Genomic DNA, 20071 nt, shown 5'->3' with positions numbered 1-20071 from the left:
TTGAATTCCAGACAGGTTTCCTGCCCACATCGGCAGCAGACTGGTTTCCAGTCTCACGTCGTCCAGCTGGAGGTCGGCTCGGTGAACACTCACCCACCGGGATACTCGTAGTTACTCATTAAACCACCATAGAGTTTTGTATCATTTCCTGGAAAAAAGACCCCAGTGAGGATCACGTGTCACACTGACCCATAGTTTTTAAGATAAGTGAGACTGAGGTAAAGGAAAAGGAAACAGTAATATCAGTTTTAGCCACAGGGATGGTAAAACGGAGCCTGTTTGGTCAGAGCAGAATGAGGACGCCCCTGTCCAGCCGAGGACAACCACAAGACCGCCGCAGCACGGAGAGACGACGGCAGGGTCTGAGCAGAGGACACAAGGACCAGCAGACACCACTCACCGTGACCAGTACTCCTGAACAGACTGACTGGACGGCTGCAGCTGTGGACAGAGGGCTCACCTCCAGAGCTCCGGCCGGACGAAACAGATCAACAGATCAATAACGCTTCATCTGCAGAGCAGTGGAGTGTTCCCTGACGGGGTTCTCTACAGGAAGCAGGTATAATGCAAACAGTATAGGGTCTAATACAGAACCCAGTGGAACTCCATGTTTAACTTCAGTCTGAGCTGAAGAGTCATCAACAGGATCCAAATGGATCTGGTCTGATCAGCAGGATCCAGACCAGTTTGATGCTGAACCTTTAATCCAGATCATCTGTTCCAGTCTCTGTAGGAGCAGGTTCTGATCACTGGGATCACTGACAGTCAACCAGAACCAGAACAGAGACCAGAACTGAGACCAGCACAGGGCAAGAACTGAGACCAGTCCCTTGTGTGAGGCCATGAGAAGATCATTAGTAACTTAGAATAGAGCTGTCTCTGGTTTATGATGAGCTCTAGAACCTGATCTCTGGTCTATGATGATCTCTAGAACCTGATCTCTGGTCTATGATGATCTCTAGAACCTGATCTCTGGTCTATGATGAGCTCTAGAACCTGGTCTCTGGTCTATGATGGGCTCTAGGAAACTAAATGAAGATACAAGATGTAAGCAATTCAACCATTTTCCAGACTAACCCCGTGATCAGAACCAGGACAGGACCAGAACCAGGACAGGATAACATGGTACAGAATATGCTTGCATGATTTCTTCTCCTGAGTCATTTTTCATCTTTGGAGCGACAGACAGCTCAGTCAGACTCGTTCGTATAGAGGAAAGAAGTTCGTGTCCAGAACCCGTTCTAGTCTTTCCTGGTTTTGTGGCTGATTTCTGACAGAAGAGGAGTTGGTGGTGAGAAAGCAGCAGCAGAGCTGCTGGCTGCTCGGTGGAGTCCAGCCGAAACACAGCCTGAGCAGACCGAATGCACTGCCCCCTGCTGGTGGAGAGGGGGAACTGAAACACTGCAGCCACAACGCAGATGATCAGATTCAAACACAACTCAACCTCCACATGTTGCTCCAAAGCACTTCAGCAGTACGTGAAGGAGCTGGGGATCGATCTGCTCCATAATGACCACAGACAATAAAGATTCACTGACGGTCTTTCCGAGCCATCATGAATGCAGCTGTTTTCAGCACCGAGGTGCTGCTGAGTGACAGATCATTTCCTCTCTGCTGGAGGAAGTGTTACACCTGATAAACACTCTTTCACTTCGCGTCTACAAACCAGCCGAATTATTGATCTGCGGGACGCATTAGGTGGATATAACCCTGCTGTGGTTCATCTCCTCTTCAGCAGAGAGGACTAAAATCTATCTCCTCTCATGATTATGAGTTATTAACAAGCAGATCAGACACAGCTTGTTCTCGATAAGATCAGCTCTCAGTGCTACACCTCCAGTGGCTGCCATCAAACCAGTGACAGCGATGAAGTGACTGATGGGAAAGTTTGCTCACATGAACCACGATGGCCACACTGCCCGGTCCTCATGCACTCACTCTGATTTTCACTGGGATGAATGATCACATGAACTGGAGAGCCTTCGGCAAAGCCGCCTCTCTCCTGTGTTTCACTGCAAAGGTGAACAGCCCTACAGATGCTCGCAGCACAGAGCATGTCTTTTCATCGGAGGTCAACATCTGGCTCAAGTGCAGAAGAGTCCAGACTACAGTCCACAGCTCACTGATCAGTCCCCAAGCAGATCAGCTGGTGAAAACCCCCTGATCTTATTCTTAACCATCAGTGTTTTCACTGCTGGGTCTCAGTACCGCCCCGTGACCCCGTGACCCCGGCACGCCGCAGCCCCAGGTTAGACGGCTGGTCCGTCCCTCATTGTGCATTACGTGGTTCATACAGCTGTTCCTGCACAGTAGACGACAACCAACATGGATGTGACTGTTCTTCTGCATGTCTGCTCGTTCCTTCCTCTTCCTGTGAATCCGGTCACTTCCTGTTTCACCTGGCAGCAGTGGAGGGCTGTACCTGGGCTCTGCTCACTAACCAGTCATATGGTATCAATCCTCCTGGGAAAGTGTCTTTACCCAGTGGTTGGAAAAAAAACCCCCCAAATAATCCAATTGGATTATTAAATATCCGATCTCTTTTGTCCAGATCTTTAGAGTCAGATGATTGTGTTGCTGTCATGTTGGATCTCAGAGCTGCATTGATCATGACTTCCAACCACAGAGGCTGGAGCAGACCGCCCGGACTGAAGGAACAGCACTCCGACAAAGAAACGTGGAACTGGAATATTCCAGTAAACACATATAGCACTCTGAAAGTCCTTCCTAAAGCGCCTATTTCTGAACACAGTATAGGTCTGAATGTGCGAAGCTGCACCTCTGATGCCAAACGAGCTGAGCAGAACACACTCACACCCCGCGGTTTGTCTGAGCGGAACCAAGCAGAATAAAAACCGAAGCAGCGACGTGTGAAACCTGCTGAGGACGACCTGAAACAGAGACTGAGACGCTCTCTGCGCCGCCGACTCCACTGATCAAACATCCAGCACTTCGCCAGAGGAGACGCGGTTCGAACCCTCACGAACACCCACACCGACACCCCCTCCCTCACACCCGGCGCTCAGCAGTGTGTGTGTGGCCCCAGGTCTGATCAGCCCCCCCTCCTCTGTTTGAGCTGCCTTGTTTGCATTTCCATTCCCCAGTAACCTAGAGACACCTCTCACACGGAACATGTCATTCTACTCCCACACACACACACACACACACACACACACACACACACACACACACACACACACCTGTGTCTCCGTATTAGTAGTGTCTTCTCATTTACTCAATTCTTTTCCAACCCCTAACCCTACCATGTCCAAAATCTCCAACCTGTGAAGGTAAACCTGGAACACACACACAAACACACACACACACACACACACACAAACACACACACACACACACACACACACACACACACACACACACACACACACACACACACAGAGTAAATCCTGCTGTTATCTTGCGTGTGGTGATTTACTGCTCAGACAGGAGCCGGGGATTGTTTGTCTTGAGTTCAATGAGCGTGAAACAATGAGGGTCCTCATGGTTTCATTTCCCTCAGCTCATCCAGTCACATCGTCCTGTAAGGCAACACACACATGATCACCCCGGGTGAGGGAGTGAGTGAACCAGTGAGTGAGTGAGTGAGTGAGTGAGTGAGTGAGTAAACCAGTGAGTGAGTGAGTGAACCAGTGAGTGAGTGAGTGAGTGAGGAACCAGTGAGTGAGTGAGTGAACCAGTGAGTGAGTGAGTGAGTGAGGAACCAGTGAGTGAGTGAGTGAGTGAGTGGGTTTTCTGCGACCTCTCTCCAGGCTCTTCCTCTTCCTCATCCTCATCCTCGCCTCACGCTCGCCCGGCTCCCCTCTCGCTCTCCCTCCCTCCCACTGACTGGATGACGCCTCGCTCGTCCACCAATGAGGACGTTCCGTCGGGAGACAAAAGGGAGACGAGCACAAAGACGAAAACAACACCGCCAACCTGAGCGCCTCGCCGTATCTGGTGTGAAGGTAACCATAGCAGCCGTTCAGAAGAACTGCCATCACAACCAGAAATAAACCCTCCTGAAGGGCGGAGAACCACTTCCTGCGTTTGCACCTCATTGAATAAAGAGGCGAGGTGAAGCACGAGGTGGCGATGATGCCGGCGAGCACGGGGGAACTCTAAATATTTCATGGGAGGCGCGGCGACCTCGTCACTCGCGTCGCGCTCCGTCTGAACGCCGCGAATGACGTTCTGAGAGCGGACGCGTCGAGACGCCGCTGACCTCTGACCTCTGACCTAATCAAACACGACTCGGCGGCGGAGCTTCAAAGACGGGCCGCTGAATGGACAAACAAAAGGAGAGTTGGTGAAAAGGAGGACGTTCGCTGGCCGACCATGACTCCGTCCTGACGAGAGGCGGGATCGAGAAACAGTCCGCCGCCTCAGTGAGCTGAAAGCAGCCGGTAAAAACAAGGACCCTGAAAGAGCTCTCTGCACGTAAAAGGAGGGAACAAAAGTGAGAGGACGTCAGTTTTTAGTGAAGTGAAAGGTTCTCAATAAAAGCGAGCGACTTGGTGCTGCTGCCAGGTTAGCATGCTCGTCGCTCAACAGGTGAGTCAGTCCTGTATCTTCTGTTTCCGCGATCACTTTCAGTATCGCACAGCGGAGAGATCAGACTGTCCCCTTCACATGAAGCACCGTGACAACGACGCGCCAACATCCCCCCATTCAGGCATTCCCATAATGCTTTGTGACATGATCACATGATCCACATTCAGGAAGTACTGAAGATGGCGAGTCATGTGGTTCAGAGCTGCTTTCCAGCAGTGTGAGGGACTAATTCAGAAACGGTTCGTGTGTGTTGACGTGTGCAAAACTGCAACATAACACACTCCATCACACTGCTGCTTCAGCACACCTGTCTCGATGAAGCAGTGTGTGCAGATGGATGAATTCACCATGTTGCGGTGCGCCTGCTGCCTGCTGCGGTTGGTTATCTGATCTGTATTTAACACTCCAGGAAGCTGCCAGCCTGGAGCTGGTGACTGTTACCGTCTACAGGGTCGGCTCTAGGCGTAGGCGAACTAGGCGGCTGCCTAGGGCGCCATGTCCCGGGGGGGGGGGGGGGGGGGGGGGGGGGGGGGGCGCCACGGTCGTACAAGGGGCACCACGACGCTGTGTGACCGTGTGCCCCGCTGTGCAGTGGTCCGACGCACCGCGCTCCTCGGCGCTGCTCGGCACTGATCGGTATCGTTCGGCATCGCTCCTCAGCACCTCCCAAGGGGCGCTCGTCTCGGGCTCGCCTCCGAAGCCCGGGCCGGCCCTGCAGTCCTGGAGGGAATCAGTAAAGTAAGGGGGAACAGTCAGCTGCACCAAGCTTGAGACTTCAGTATAAATGGAATTACAGTAACACTCATGCAGACTGAACAGCATGCCAGACCACAGCGGAAGCTTCTTTCTTTGTTGCTGTAACTCTCCATTGCGTTCATGCGTTCATTCCCTTCCCCATCACAAACTTCTCCCATGTGTGGCCGCAGTGCTCCACTGTTTGACTGTTTTCTGAGTTCAGTTTTCTTTTCTCTCTGGTTCCTGCCGCCCGCCGTTCGCGTCCAGACGTCTTCCAGGTGCTGAAGTCTCGGAAGCTGCTCTCATCTTCACACTTCTCCGTTCCACTTCGCTGCGCTTTGGCTGCTGAAGGACGAGATGTTCTCTCGCTGTGGAATCAATGCGTTCTCCCCTCACCGCCTGGTGCCGTTAGGATGCCTCCGCTCAGCTGATCGCTCCAAAGCAGCATGGATGCTGAAACCTTCACTCACAGGAAACATGCTGCTCTGGTTCCTGAGGGACTCCCAGCAGATCATTCTCTCACGTGTACGGAAGACAAGTAAAATGAAAATGTTTGTAATGAGTATCCAGTAACGATCCCTCGTCCCTGGAGCTGAAGCAACAGGAGCCTGGCGTTCAGCACACACTCCTGCACCTTCTCTTCAGCTGTTTGGAGCTCAAGGACGCCGCTCAGCAGGAACGTCACGCCGTCTCCCCGTGCCGGAGAGCAGCAGCAGGAAACCACGCTGCAGCTCAGAGAAACGTCCAATCAGGCGATCAGACAGTGGCAGCATGAAGCACCAGACTGAGGACCAGCAGACTGAGGACCAGCAGACTGAGGACCAGGACCAGACTGAGGACCAGCAGACTGAGGACCAGGACGAGACTGAGGACCAGCAGACTGAGGACCAGCAGACTGAGGACCAGGACGAGACTGAGGACCAGCAGACTGAGGACCAGGACCAGACTGAGGACCAGCAGACTGAGGACCAGCAGACTGAGGACCAGGACCAGACTGAGGACCAGCAGACTGAGGACCAGGACCAGACTGAGGACCAGCAGACTGAGGACCAGCAGACTGAGGACCAGCAGACTGAGGACCAGGACCAGACTGAGGAACTTCTTCCCAGAAGCTGCTGAACCCTGGTGTTCCTGTGTGAAAGACCGTCTGTGTGAGAGCCTCCTCCTCTGGGTTCTGCCCTGCAGGGTCAGTCCGGAGTACCTCAGGATTACCTCTGCACCGCAGTGAGCCTGTGGATTGGTTTCATGTCTTCGTTCATTCAAGGCAGAGAAGACGGGGAAGGATTGTCCCTGAGGGGTGAAGCTGGGGGTGGCTGTGGTTCAGTGGGGAGAGCAGTCGTCCTGGAATCGGCAGGTTGTGAGTTCGATTCCCGTCTCCTGCATGTCGAAGTGTCCTTCTTCGAAATGCCCCCACTGTTGTACGTCGCTTTGGACAAAAGCGTTTGATAAATGAAATTGTAATTGAAGCAGGGGTGGATGTCAGGAAGCTTTGGCCCGCTGATGGCAGTGGAGGCCTCGCTGACCGCTGCCATGGCCGCCTCTCTCGGCTCAGTCCAAGAGGCTGGTTGACTGGTTTCCAGCAGTCAGGTTAAAGGTCAGAGCGTCCAGCAGTACTTCCCCTCGTTCCGTTCCTCCTGCAGCTGTTTTGAATCCTGAAAAAATGGTTTCCAGACCAAAGTTTTGCTCCCGTTGCCATAGTGAGTCCTGGTACTGGAGACCCAGTGAGGAGGGCTTCATTATCGTGGGTCAGACTGGCTGGAAGCGAACGGTCTGAGCCTGAAGGCTTCTCCCATCGGAGAACGAGTGGACGACCAACACGAAGGAAGAACCACCAAACCAACAAGTCAATGAAATGAAACCATGTGACGCAGGCGTGTGTGTGTGTGTGTGTGTGGTGCTGAGTAAAGTATTTTGATACTTTGAACCAAACCGTCAGCAGAGTGAAAAGCGTTTTCTCTGGTGAAGACAATTTCTTTGATTTCTGTACTTTTTTTTCATTTTATTGGTTTGTAAAAAAAAAAAAAAATAGAAACTAATAAAATTGAAGCTGCACGACAGAAAGTAGGACCTGGTTACCATAGTAACCGTTAGATTCTTTACTGTAGCTCCATCGGGATGCCCGGTTCCGCCTGTTCTCCGTCTCTGTGGATGAGTGTGATGAGTGACGTGCCCCCGGTGCTCACGCCGGGTGAGCGGATGAACATTCACCATGTTGTGGTCTGAGGAACACTCGAACCCGTTCAGCCAAGAGCCCTCTCCTTCTCCTCCCCATGAAGCACTTTGGAAACAATATTTATGAAAAGATCCATACGAGCGAAGCGTCTCCCAGGCTGTGCTGCTGAACAGTACTCCAGTGGCGCGGTGGAGCAGTGGGTGAAGACTGCACTCATGAGCCACATATTCCAATGTTCTGGCTTCTAGTATTCAAACACAGTGCGCGTGTTGATCCTTTCTGATGGAATGAGAAAAGGTTCGTTTGTGTTCCTGGCCTGTGACAGTTCTCACTCAATACCGCTCTCGTCAATATTTCAGCGCGTTTCCTGGGTTTCACAGAGCGGTCAGAGGCGGGCCGTGCCGTAACGTTCAAACCCGCATCCGGATGGTTTACATGTCGTCTGAGCCGCGTGTCTTCAGAAGAATGAACGGACTCAAACCTGCAGGACCAGAGCAGGGCCTGTGGCGCCGCGCAGGACCCAGACGGTGGACTGGGGCGGAGGTGAGGACCGGGAACCTTTATGGTTCTTTTAGATTGGATGACCGTCGTAAACGTGTCAGTTCATTATTATATTTCCATTTGATATTGACACTCGCCAGATTACAGCCCTCACTGGTCATTTCCCTGTCATATCAGTCATGTGGGCAGTGACGGCTCTGCTGCGACGATAACTTAATTAAAAAATAACAAGATACGGTAAACTTATTGGAAAAGGTCCAAACACACAGAGGAAACGGAGCCGGTTGGTTCTGGTTTGGTGATAAATGAGCTGGAACCGGCTTCTCTGCTCAGACCTGCAGGACGGCTCTGAAGACAGAATCAGTTCAGCAGTGAAGTCCTGACCCAGCCTCTCCGGCCTGGCTCTCCTCTTCAGCCCGGTCCCCCTGCGAGGTGGGGGACGGTCCATATGTTTCCCAGCTCACTAAATAACAGTAACTATCATAGAGCGACGCTTTCAGAGAAGAATGGACCTTTAACATGGGGAATAATGGGGCATCGACACTGTTAACGTTGGGTCTGGTGGGTCATTCTCAGGAAAGTGACGGTTATTTCAGGTTCTCCAGCGTTCCCTCCTCCTCTCCACCCTCTGCTGCCTCCAGCTGAGCTCCTGCTGCTGGACAGAGGAAGGTTTGGTCCCCATGTGTCCCACGAGGACTTCCTCACAGCGTCAGAGCTCGCTGATTCACTGCACCGCTGGTCCAACTCGTGAAATCAGAACGTTCCTCCGCCGTGGAGCGAGTCCTGAAGGAGAACCCGGAGGGAGAAATGCTCCCGGATCACACCCGGTCCCCACCGGCACCGTCCGGCCCTCCGGAGAGCCCAGCACCTCTGCCAGGCTGCTCTTCAACCCAGAACCTCACCTGAGACCCGACCCACCCCCGGACCAGGTGTGTATTGATATTCCGGGCGTACCTGGTTATTTTTGCTGTAATGTTAACCTCACCTGAAACTACTGGAGCTGTCCAAGATTTTAGTCAAAGATAATTAACTTCACTTTGAACTGCTGCGTGAAACCACCAGGAACTGCAACAAGTTTCCTCTGCGATGAAGATGAAGATGATGCCCCTCCCTTTGCAGCCGTTGGTAAAATCTCTGGTGTGTGTGTGTGTGTGTGTGTGTGTGTGTGTGTGTGTGTGTGTGTGTGTATCCCCCTCCCATTGGCTCCTGGTACACTCTCTGTGATGACACAGCCGACCTGATGTGATAAAAAGCGAAGCGTCGACGTTCACGCACCAGTCCAGAGTTGCGGGGCGGAGAGCGAGCTGCTGAATGCTCGATGCGCCTGTGAGAGTCCGAACACGGCTGGAAGAAACTGTCCGACCCCGAGGTGAGCCCCACACCCCACACTTTTCCTCCTTCTCAGACTTAAAACCACTCCTTCGGTGCCGCTCCAGCTCCGAGCCGTAGCAGGACTTGTGCGCCATTACGCAGTGCGCACACGTCTTCACGACATCGGGAAGGGTTTAATCCAGTACTTTAAAATGAACTAAGTCGTGAAGATTCTAAGTTTTTTCCCTTCTCTTGATCCATTAACTTTTTACGTGTTTAAATGAGTGAATTTCTGGAAAATTCACTCATTTAAAAATCCTGGAAAAGGTTGACTGTCCGCTCTCTGGTGTGTGTGTGTGTGTGTGTGTGTGTGTGTGTGTGTGTGTGTGTGTGTGTGTGTCAGGATGGAGTGGTCTGTCCTGGTGCTGATGCTGAGCCTGCCGTCCTTGGTCTTCACCGACTGCTCCTCGCGGTGTGAGAAATGCGCGCAGCTCGTGGTGCGTCCGGACGGAGCGCTCAGCAACCTGGTAAGAGCCGCAGCCCGGCCCGGGCCCCGGTCCCGGTCCCGGTCCGCCTGTGGAGCCACATGTTCAGGAGAAAAACATCACGAGCTCTGAGGCGGAGGTCCCGAATCTTCTGGAGACTCTGGCATTTCTGTTTTATCAAACAGCATTTCAACCCAGTTCGATTCAGCCTAATTTATACAGCGCCAATTACAACGTAGTCATTTCTAGACACTTTATCAGAGAAAACCCAACAGATCCACACGAGCAAACGAGGAAAGAAAAAAAACTTCCTTTTAAAAGGAAGACACCTGCAGAAGCAGGCTCAGAGGAGGAGGCTGTCTGTTTTTCCAATATTTAACATTTCTGTGATTTTTCCTCATTTTAAAGACTCTTTCAATACAAACTAACAGTTGACCCCCTGGACGCAGTCAGCTCGAGCTCGAGCTGCACGCGCTGTTACTGAAACCCGGGATGGTTAGATCCACCCGGGAGGTTTCACCGCGCTCCTCCGCAGCGCTGACCGGGTCCGCCTGGGTTTGTCCTGCTGTCTCCTGGGTGTTCGGAGGCTCTTGTAGTGCCTTTGGTGGGTTTACAGTGTTTTATTACATTTTACAATGTTTAAAATTATTGAAGTGGTATTTACGGTGAACTCTGTGGATTTTACGCACAGATGAAGCTCCGTTTTTGAATTTTCGTTGAATGAAAAACAAACAAACAAAAAAAAAGACGTTAAAGAAAATAATATTTTTTTGTTTTACTGATCAGATAAATAAGAAGGTGTTTCAGAGAGAAAGTTGGAAACGAGAACAACTGACAATAAAGCTCCAATCTTTTCCACATGTTGCGGGAGATTTTCCACCAGAGCCGTTTAGAAAAACCCAAGTGTGAGCTGAGTGTTTTCATCCAGGAACAGACGGAGTGTGTGCTGCAGAGAGTCACACCTGGACGTGACTGTGTCAGGGTCAGCTGCAGTGTTTTATCTGTTGGACGCAACCCGTCCTCTCCTCGCTGAGCGATCCAGACAGCCAGTAAACCCGCGGCCGCGCCGTCAGTGTGAAGGTGTGTTTTCACAGGTGTGTTTTCACTCTCTCCTCTCCTCTCCGCGTCCCGCAGCCGTGCAGCGCGGAGTGTGAGGACGAGCCGCGGGGCTGCGGCGCGCCCCCGCGGCCGGACGACAGCCGGCAGGCCGACCTGGTCAAGCGCTACGGAGGCTTCATCAAGAGGATCGACAAGAACAAGAACAAAATCTTCACTTCTCCGTGGCGCGACAACTCCGTGCTGAAGGCCGGCGCTGTGCCGCTGCCGCACCGGTACGAGGACTGGCTGAAGAGGCTGGAGGAGCGGGACGCACCGGGGGACGCACCGGAGGACGCACCGGAGGAGGAGCAGCTTCTCCGCTCCTACGTCAAACGTTACGGGGGGTTTTTACGCAAATTCGGGCCCAAGTCAAAGAGGAGTAGCTCCGCGGAGCAGGAGAGCCAGGAGCTGCAGAAGCGCTACGGCGGCTTCATGCGGCGGGTCCGGCCCAAGCTCAACAACCTCAAGTGGGACAAGCGCTACGGAGGCTTCCTGCGCCGCCACTTCAAGATCTCCGCGCGCTCCGCGGAGGAGCCGCGCTACTCCAGCGAGGAGAGCGGCTTATAAAGCCCGCAGACAGGCCCGGGACCGCGGGGTCAGAGGAGAACTTTGTTCCGTGAACCTCCTCAGACTGCAGACTCTTCTTCTGTGTAGAAACTCTCTGTCCTTTGCTTCGTCTGTCCTCAATAAACCAGCCTGTCTCCTGAAGGTTCAATAAACCCGCACGTTCCCGCCACAGGAACCCGCTCCTCACTCACCTCCCGGGTCACGAGCAGACCGATCCGCTGCAGCATCCACACGCAATACACACACAATACACACTGCACACTGGCTATTACACACTGCACAAAATACACAATACACACTGGATACTACACACTGCACTGCACACAATATACACACAATACACACACAATACACACACAGTACGCACACAGTACACACTGCACACTGGATATTACACACTACACAAAATACACAATACACACACAGGACACACACAGTACACGATACATAATACACACTGGACACACAATACACACACAATACACACTGTATACTACACACTGTACTGCACACAATACACGATATGCAATACACACACACAATACACACTGCACACTGGATACTACATACTGTACAAAATACACAATACACTATACACACACTACACACTGGATATTACACACTGCACTGCACACAATATACACAACACACACGGGATACTACACACCGGACTCTCCACACTGCACACTGGATAGTACAAACTGAACACAACTCACTGGATAGTACACACACCACACTGCACACGAAACACATACTACACACTACACACTACACACTACACAGTACACACTGGACACCAGGGAGCGAAGTCTGCAGGAAATGAAGGAGTGATGGACAGAAAACTTCAGAGAGAACAACATTTCATTATTTTATGGCTTTGACACACGCGCGCGCGCGCGCACACACACACACACACACACACACACACACACACACACACACACACACACACACACACACACACACACACACACTGAAGTCTCTCCTTCATTCTCCACATGATTCAATATCAAAACTGAGTCAAGCAGGTAAGAGCGGCACTGCGGCACAGTGGAGCAGTGGTTTGCCTCAGTGGGTGAACTCCTGGTCCGATCCTGAGTCCGTGTTTCCTCTGAGCTCAGCCGGTCCAGCAGGTCCTGCAGTGCAGGTGCTCTGCTGCCCCCTGCTGGGCGGAGCCTCGACCTGCTTCCAGCTGTGCAGCAGCTGTCAGACAGAACCCATCACGATCAGATCTGAAGCACCGACCCGCCTGAGAGAACAAACATCATCAGGGGAGAACGGCTCGGCGGCGAACCTGGACCACTCTGAGCAAATGAAACAAGAAAACAACTTCACAGAAAAAAAAACATTTAACAAACGAGAAAGAATTTATTTCTGTGTCGACGTTGGTATTCACTGCTTCACCACGGTGCCAGGTGGTCCTGGTCTGCTGTGGAGGGGGTCAGGGGCGGGGTCGGGGTCTGGACCACCAGGAGCCGTGTGATGACCACAAGCTGCCAACAGCTCAGACTCACCTGGCAGGAAAACCACTGGGAGGAAACATGGAGGGACGCCACAGCGTGTGGACCGCCTGCCTCCCCCTGTCCCCCCTCTGCATTCCACTGACTCCTGTAACTCCATAATGCAGTTTTTCAATCACAAAACCAACAATATCCACCTGAATCTATGCTTGACCAGCCCACCTCCCTCCCCACCACCCCTCTCCTGCATTCGCACTATTTTTCCGGTTTTCATCTCCCCACTCCTTCTGAAATTGCTGATATCATCCAAAAATCAAAGCCCTCTACCTGCCAGCTGGACCCTCTCCTCCCTCTCATATGCACCATCATCCACTCCTCACTCTCCTCTGGTATTGTTCCCTCTTCATTTAAAACTGCATCTGTGAGCCCCACACTAAAGAAACCCAGTTCAGATCCTAACAGCTTTAATAAGCTCCGCCCCATTTCTCACTGACCTTTCATTTCCAAAATTCTGGAAAAAGTAGTGGCCAGCCAGCTCCATTCTCACCTCACCCTCAATAACCTTTATGAGCCTTTTCAGTCTGGATTCCACCCCGCCACAGCACAGAACCCGCACTCCTCAAAATCACCCATGACCTCCTCATGGCAGCTGATTCTGGTTCACTCTCCATCCTCATCCTGCCTTCGACACCATCTCACCCCGTCCTCCTCCATCGGGATCACCCACACACCCCTCAGCTGGTTTCACTCATATCTCAGTTCACTCAGCTTCAGTCATTGAAATCAGACCCCTCCCCAGTCACCACAGGTGTCCCCCAGGGCTCAGTCCTGGGGCCCCTCCTCTTCATCATCTACCTCCTCCCCCTCGGCCATTCAATTCCACTGCTTCGTGGACGACACCCAGCTCTACCTCTCCTGTAAACCCAGTCCCACGCTCCCACCCCCCCTCCCACCCCCCTCCCTCATCTCCTGCCTTTCTGACATTAAATCTTGGTTCACTGCAAACTTCCTCCAATTAAACAGCAATAAAACTGAAATCCTCCTGGTTGGCACTAAATCCACACTTGCTAAAGTAGAAAGTCTTTCCCTCCCCATCGACAGCTCCTCGGTCCCCCTCCCCTCAGGTCAAGAGTCTGGGCGTCGTCCTCGACAGCACTCTCTCCTTCCAGTCCCACATTAACGGCATCACTCGGTCCGCTTACTTTCACCTCCGCAGCATCGATGTCCTCCGTCCCTCCCTCACTCCTCACGCTGCCTCCGTCCTCGTCCGCAGCCTCCTAACCTCCCGTATCGACCATTGTAATGCTCTCCTCTTCGGCCTTCCACAGAAATCACTCCATAAACTTCAACTGGTTCAGAACTCAGCTGCCCGAATCATCACAAAGACCCCTCCTCACCCCTCCTCACCCCTCCTCACCCCACATCACCCCACATCAGCCCTCCTCACCCCTCCTCACCCCTCATCACCCCACATCAGCCCTCCTCACCCCTCATCACCCCACATCAGCCCCATCCTCCAGTGCTGCACTGGCTCCCGGTCAAGCTCAGAATTCAATTCAAAATTCTCCTGGACACCTTTAAGGCCCCCCAGCTCTGGAACTCTCTGCTCCCGGACCTTCATAATTTGAACTCCCTGTCCCTCTTCAAGTCCAGACTCAAAACCCATCTGTTCAGCTCTGCATCCTCCACTGAGCTCTGACCCACGACTCACATCTCCTCACCGTCATCATCTGCTGTGTTGCTACTTCTGATTTTACTTTATTATTGTTCTTATCATTGTTGTTTTAATCTTGTAAAGTGTCCTTGAGTTCTTTGAAAGGCCGTTGAAATAAAATGTGTTATTATTATTATTATTATTGTTGTTCAAACTGTCACTGGCCTCAGCGTCACTCTGACCTGGCACTGCTCTTCATTCAGCCACTGACAGCGTGCAGCGGTGGGCGGGGCTACAGGCTGCTGGAGACGGGGTGAGACGGGGTGAGACGGGGTGTCTCTGGAGACGGGGTGAGACGGGGTGAGACGGGGTGTCTCTGGAGATGGGGTGAGACGGGGTGAGACGGGGTGTCTCTGGGGGTGAGACGGGGTGTCTCTGAGCAGTAGCGTCCCGTCGGAGGACGAGACGCGTCCTGCAGGGATCTGCTGACTCACCATAATGGAGACACTGGTTCAAACTGCTTTTCAGCTTTATTAGAAAAATGACCAACCAGCGAAAAGGCCGAGTGGTTCAAACATGTTGAAATGTGACGAGTGTGTGTGTGTGTGTGTGTGTGTCAGTCTGAGCCGTTAACATGCAGCTCGGCCGCCGGCGCCGCCAGCTGTGTCCAGCTGTGTCAGCCGGCCTCCTCTTCCTCTCTGACCTGTCCTGGCTGACCTTCGTCGTCGCCGTCCGTCTGCGCTCCCTCCTGCGGGTCGGCAGTGGCGGCGTCCACCACGCTGATCCCGCCCACCTGCTGGGCGGCGGCCAGGCCCTGCAGCGAGGCGGGCAGCGTCACCACCTGGAACTGGGAGCCCAGCACCTTGACGAAGCCCGCCCCCGGCGCCCCGTCCTGCCCCGCCGCCACCGACAGCACCGACAGGTTGGGGGCGTCGGCCGCCAGCTCGGGCCCGGACAGCGGCGAGGTCAGCAGGGTGTAGCGGCCGGCGCCGGCGCCCGCCTGGGGGCCCGCCACCGTCAGCACCTTGCCCAGCGGCAGGCCCGCCAGCTGGTTGAGCGGCAGGGTGATCTGGGCGGGGGCGGGGGCGGAGCCCACCGAGGCCGGGCCGGAGGCGGCGCGGGTCAGCCGCGGACGCTTGGGCGCCGGCGGCGACGGGACCGGGGTCAGCGTCATCAGCACGTTGCTCAGGTGCTGCGACTTGCTCTTCAGCTCTTTGGCTCGCTTCCTGTGTTCATCACACTGCTGCTCCAGAGCTGCAGGGAACACACTGCTGTCACACACACACACTTTCTGCTGCACAACACACACACACCACCCCCTTACCGGCCAGGCTGCGGGTGTACTGCTCCCGGTACCGGTCCATCTGGCTCTTATGGCTGGCCAGAACCTTCTTCACCAGGTCCAGCATGCCGAAGTTCTGCACGATGTTGTTGAGCAGAACGGCGTCTGGAAGACACGTTCAACCCACTGGCTTCAGCCTCAGCCTCAGCCTCAGCCTCAGCCTCAGCCTCAGCCTCAGCTCCAGCCTCAGCTCCAGCCTCAGCCTCAGCCTCAGCCTCAGCCTCAGCCTCAGCCTCAGCCTCAGCCTCAGCTCCAGCCTCAGCCTCAGCCTCAGCCTCAGCCTCAGCCTCAGCCTCAGCCTCAGCCTCAGCCTCAGCCTCAGCCTCAGCCTCAGCCTCAGCTCCAGCCTCAGCCTCAGCCTCAGCCTCAGCCTCAGCCTCAGCCTCAGCCTCAGCCTCAGCCTCAGCCTCAGCTCCAGCTGCAGCTGCAGCTCCAGCTCCAGCCTCAGCTCCAGCCTCAGCCTCAGCCTCAGCCTCAGCCTCAGCCTCAGCTCCAGCTGCAGCTGCAGCTCCAGCTCCAGCCTCAGCCTCAGCCTCAGCCTCAGCCTCAGCCTCAGCCTCAGCTCCAGCTCCAGCTCCAGCTCCAGCCTCAGCTCCAGCCTCAGCCTCAGCCTCAGCCTCAGCCTCAGCTCCAGCTGCAGCTGCAGCTCCAGCTCCAGCCTCAGCTCCAGCCTCAGCCTCAGCCTCAGCCTCAGCCTCAGCCTCAGCTCCAGCTGCAGCTGCAGCTCCAGCTCCAGCCTCAGCCTCAGCCTCAGCCTCAGCCTCAGCCTCAGCCTCAGCCTCAGCTCCAGCTCCAGCTCCAGCTCCAGCCTCAGCCTCAGCCTCAGCCTCAGCCTCAGCTCCAGCCTCAGCCTCAGCCTCAGCTCCAGGTTGACACTGGCTGTGAAGTTCTCTGGACACACACTCTCTGGTGTGTTTGTACCTTTGACCTGTAGCGGGGGGTCGCCCACTCGCTCCTGCAGGCCGCTCAGCACCGCCTCCAGCTCCTTCTGGAAATCCTCCACCACCTCCTCCAGGAGCCCCGCCTCCTTCACCGCACGCCAGAACGTCAGAGAATCCTCTGCACACGCGCGCACACACACACACACACACACACACACACACACACACACACACACACAGTCAGCTGCCTGTCTGTGTGTCAGCCTGTGTCTCTGTCCGTCAGTGTCTCTTCACCTCCGATGGCCGTCACCCACTCTGAAGGCTCCTCCGCCGCCGCCTCGGGAAACGCCGCCGCTCCGTTCACTGCAACACGGAGACGGCTGTCACTGAGAGATGCTGGACGGGTGTCACAGACGGACGGGTGGACAGAGCGCCCCCTGGTGGGGGCTCCAGGACTCACGGTCAGCAGAGGAAGGGGGGGCGGACGCCAGCTCCGCGGCCGGCTCGCCGCTGAGCGACACCTTGGTTCCCACCAGGTCGATCTTGGTGCTGCGGCAGGTGTTGGAGCAGACCGCCGAGTGCTGGTAGAAGTCCAGATCGCCAGAGTCCATGATCTTCCTGACGGAGGAGACGGGGAGCGTCCACTCTGACACCCAGCAGTGTGTGTGTGTGTGTGTGTGTGTGTGTGTGTGCGCGCGGACCTCAGCATGGTGCCGTTGAGGCGGATGGCTCTCTTCCAGTCCTTCAGGGTGGATTTCCCTGCTAAACACACGAACTCCTTGGGGCTGATGAGCTGCTCGTTGAACTGAGGACAGAAAAGCAGGAGAGGAGTCACCTGCTCCTCGAGCCTCAGCCACGGAGTGAAAAACAACCAGGTGGGCTCCGACACGTCCCTGAGCCCCGCACTCACACACCTCCCGGGTCGTGTTTACGCAGCGGAGGCTGAGCGGGAGTGACTGCTCGGTGTGTGACTGACGGCAGGTACCTGGACACACTTCACATTGATGCCTGGACACACAAACTTCTTCCACACCAGGGTGGCTTTGACGTCTGCACAGGTGATCGGATAGAAGACGTCACCTTCCACATCCACCTCTTCAGTTAACTTCACTGTAAACACAAAGACACAGACCACACACGGGTTGGATTGAAGCAGACAGAGTTCAGGCTGCTTTAAACTGTGCTGTGCGGAGTGTTCTGTCAGCAGGGAGCAGAGGAGGACCTCCTGTGTGGAGCTGTCTTGTCCCCCTGTCCAGGTGAGTCCACCCTCACACTCTGAACGTACCGATGACTGCCTCCTCCTCCTTGGACAGAGCTTCTGCTGAGCCGGCCTCAGCTTCCGCCTCTGGAGCCACAGTGAGGACGTCCTCCCTGCAAGACAAGGCTGCTTCACGTGTGTGTGTCTGACGCAAGCAGTGTGTACATCCCTCAGGTTGCAGTTGTATTGGGATCTTTTCTGTGTCTGTTCATGTGATCAATGAGAGCAGGAGGTGTTACCTTGTCTCTGCCTTCTCCTCCTGGACCACCGTGGGCAGCTCCTCCCCTGCCGGCTCTGGCAGAGTGACGATCACCACCTCGCCCATTTCCTGCATGCTGACCTCTGCCGAAGCCATGAGGGTCACAGCTGCACAACAAAGAAACCAGAACACTCAGAGCTCTGCTGAGCAGCTGTAGAGTCACTATAGAGATGTAAAGTCACTATACAGGAGCTGTAGAGTCACTATAGAGATGTAAAGTCACTATACAGGAGCTGTAGAGTCACTATAGAGCAGCTGTAGAGTCACTATAGAGCAGCTGTAGAGTCACTATAGAGCAGCTGTAGAGTCACTATAGAGCAGCTGTAGAGTCACTATAGAGGAGCTGTAGAGTCACTATAGAGGAGCTGTAGAGTCACTATAGAGCAGCTGTAGAGTCACTATAGAGATGTAAAGTCACTATACAGGAGCTGTAGAGTCACTATAGAGGAGCTGTAGAGTCACTATAGAGCAGCTGTAGAGTCACTATAGAGATGTAAAGTCACTATACAGGAGCTGTAGAGTCACTATAGAGGAGCTGTAGAGTCTCTACAAAGGAGATGTAGAGTCACTATACAGGAGCTGTAGAGTCACTATAGAGGAGCTGTAGAGTCTCTACAAAGGAGATGTAGAGTCTCTACAAAGGAGATGTACAGTCACTATACAGGAGCTGTAGAGTCACTGTAGAAGAGATGTAGAGCCCCTCTAGAGTTCAGGATCTCACACACTGAGTGTCTGTGAGGATGAAGTCTGACTCCTGCAGCAGCATCAACTAGTATGTACAGCAGCACTCAGACACTGGCTAATTCACAGGACATCACAGCAAAATAAAGAAATGCAGCGAAAAAAAAAACAAAACAGCAGAGTCCTTTATAGAACTTCCCGCCGGAATTAATGAAGTATATTCTGTTGATGATTCTCTCTAGAGATGAACGGACCTCTCTGGTAAACAGGGCTCACAGATGACCTGGACTCTGATTGGTCCGGGTCGATCTGGAGTTCCAGAGAGTCCATGTCCAGTCCCGGTCTCATTTATCATCACTGCGTTCACACATCTGTATGGACTAAGTTAGAAGCTTTTCTAAGCAGCGACGGTAAATGAGAACCTCAGACAGGAGTAGGAGAGCCCTGACAGAGGATCAGGGTTCATCTTACCTTGAACGGAAACCCTGGGTGAAGCTGGGCTCTCCTGGACTCGGACCGGTCCGGGTTGATCTTTGACGTCTCGTCTCGTGCAGAAATGCTGTGGATGTTTTGCTAGCTGAAGCTAACTTTAGCAGCCTAGCTGCAGCTAGCTGAGGCTAGCATCACAGAGCTAGCTGCATGATTTGAAGCTATTCCGGGCTTAAAGGACAGTCAGTAGAACATTCCGAATGGAATTTGATTTATATGAAGAGATTATTATTGTTATTTGGTCTAAAGGAACTACGTTTAAACAGATTTTAACGCAGATTGATAAATAAAGCAGATCGATGGAGGAAGACGCTCTTCTTCTCTAGCCTCGGTGGACTGACAAGTGACGTCGTGGCCCACAGCGCCCCCGACTGGACACAAGGTCAAAGTGCTTCAATTTAATTTTCAAGAGTTATCCTTACCATCACAGCAGCTCCAGGTTGCATCAAGAAATGAAAATCATCAATTAAATGTTCACACAAATTACTTTTTCAAATATTTCAATATTAAATATTAAAAAATTTAGTATTTGGATTATAAGTAACAGCTAATAGTATAAAAATGTACAGTGGAGCATGCATTAGTACTTACATCATAAAACAAAAAAGCAAAAGTAAATAACGAAT

At 53.4% G+C, this 20071-nt stretch overlaps 2 protein-coding genes across 2 annotated transcripts; one reads left to right on the top strand and one right to left on the bottom strand.

Annotated features, from left to right (window-relative positions):
* Positions 1-9675: 9675 nt before the first annotated feature.
* pdyn (prodynorphin) lies at positions 9676-11421 on the top strand. The gene is made up of 2 exons (XM_030119847.1): positions 9676-9798; positions 10891-11421. The coding sequence occupies exons 1-2, from the start codon at positions 9676-9678 to the stop codon at positions 11419-11421; spliced, it is 654 nt and encodes a 217-aa protein (XP_029975707.1).
* Positions 11422-15052: 3631 nt separating this feature from the next.
* Positions 15053-19776, bottom strand: gmeb2 (glucocorticoid modulatory element binding protein 2). Its single transcript, XM_030119830.1, has 10 exons — positions 19428-19776; positions 18256-18382; positions 18044-18129; positions 17744-17868; positions 17460-17563; positions 17219-17376; positions 17053-17121; positions 16799-16936; positions 15860-15982; positions 15053-15789 (listed from the first exon to the last, which is right to left on the bottom strand). The coding sequence occupies exons 2-10, from the start codon at positions 18369-18371 to the stop codon at positions 15212-15214; spliced, it is 1497 nt and encodes a 498-aa protein (XP_029975690.1). The 5' UTR covers positions 18372-18382; positions 19428-19776; the 3' UTR covers positions 15053-15211.
* Positions 19777-20071: the final 295 nt, after the last annotated feature.

This window comes from Salarias fasciatus, chromosome 20, assembly GCF_902148845.1.
Source record: "Salarias fasciatus chromosome 20, fSalaFa1.1, whole genome shotgun sequence".
NCBI lineage: Eukaryota > Metazoa > Chordata > Actinopteri > Blenniiformes > Blenniidae > Salarias > Salarias fasciatus.
The sequence above is the reverse complement of the archived record's forward strand: the minus strand, read 5'-3'. Positions and strand labels throughout refer to the sequence as shown.

What these genes read in the sequence shown, in the direction of transcription:
- pdyn (XM_030119847.1), top strand. Translation starts at nt 9,676, where the DNA reads ATGGAGTGGTCTGTCCTGGTGCTGATGCTGAGCCTGCCGTCCTTGGTC. An exon ending in ACGGAGCGCTCAGCAACCTG is followed by an intron (nt 9,799 to 10,890) that starts GTAAGAGCCGCA and finishes CGCGTCCCGCAG; the next exon opens with CCGTGCAGCGCGGAGTGTGA.
- gmeb2 (XM_030119830.1), bottom strand. Translation starts at nt 18,371, where the DNA reads ATGGCTTCGGCAGAGGTCAGCATGCAGGAAATGGGCGAGGTGGTGATC. An exon ending in CCCCCCTTCCTCTGCTGACC is followed by an intron (nt 17,122 to 17,218) that starts GTGAGTCCTGGA and finishes TCCGTGTTGCAG; the next exon opens with TGAACGGAGCGGCGGCGTTT. An exon ending in GTGGGTGACGGCCATCGGAG is followed by an intron (nt 16,937 to 17,052) that starts GTGAAGAGACAC and finishes GCGCGTGTGCAG; the next exon opens with AGGATTCTCTGACGTTCTGG.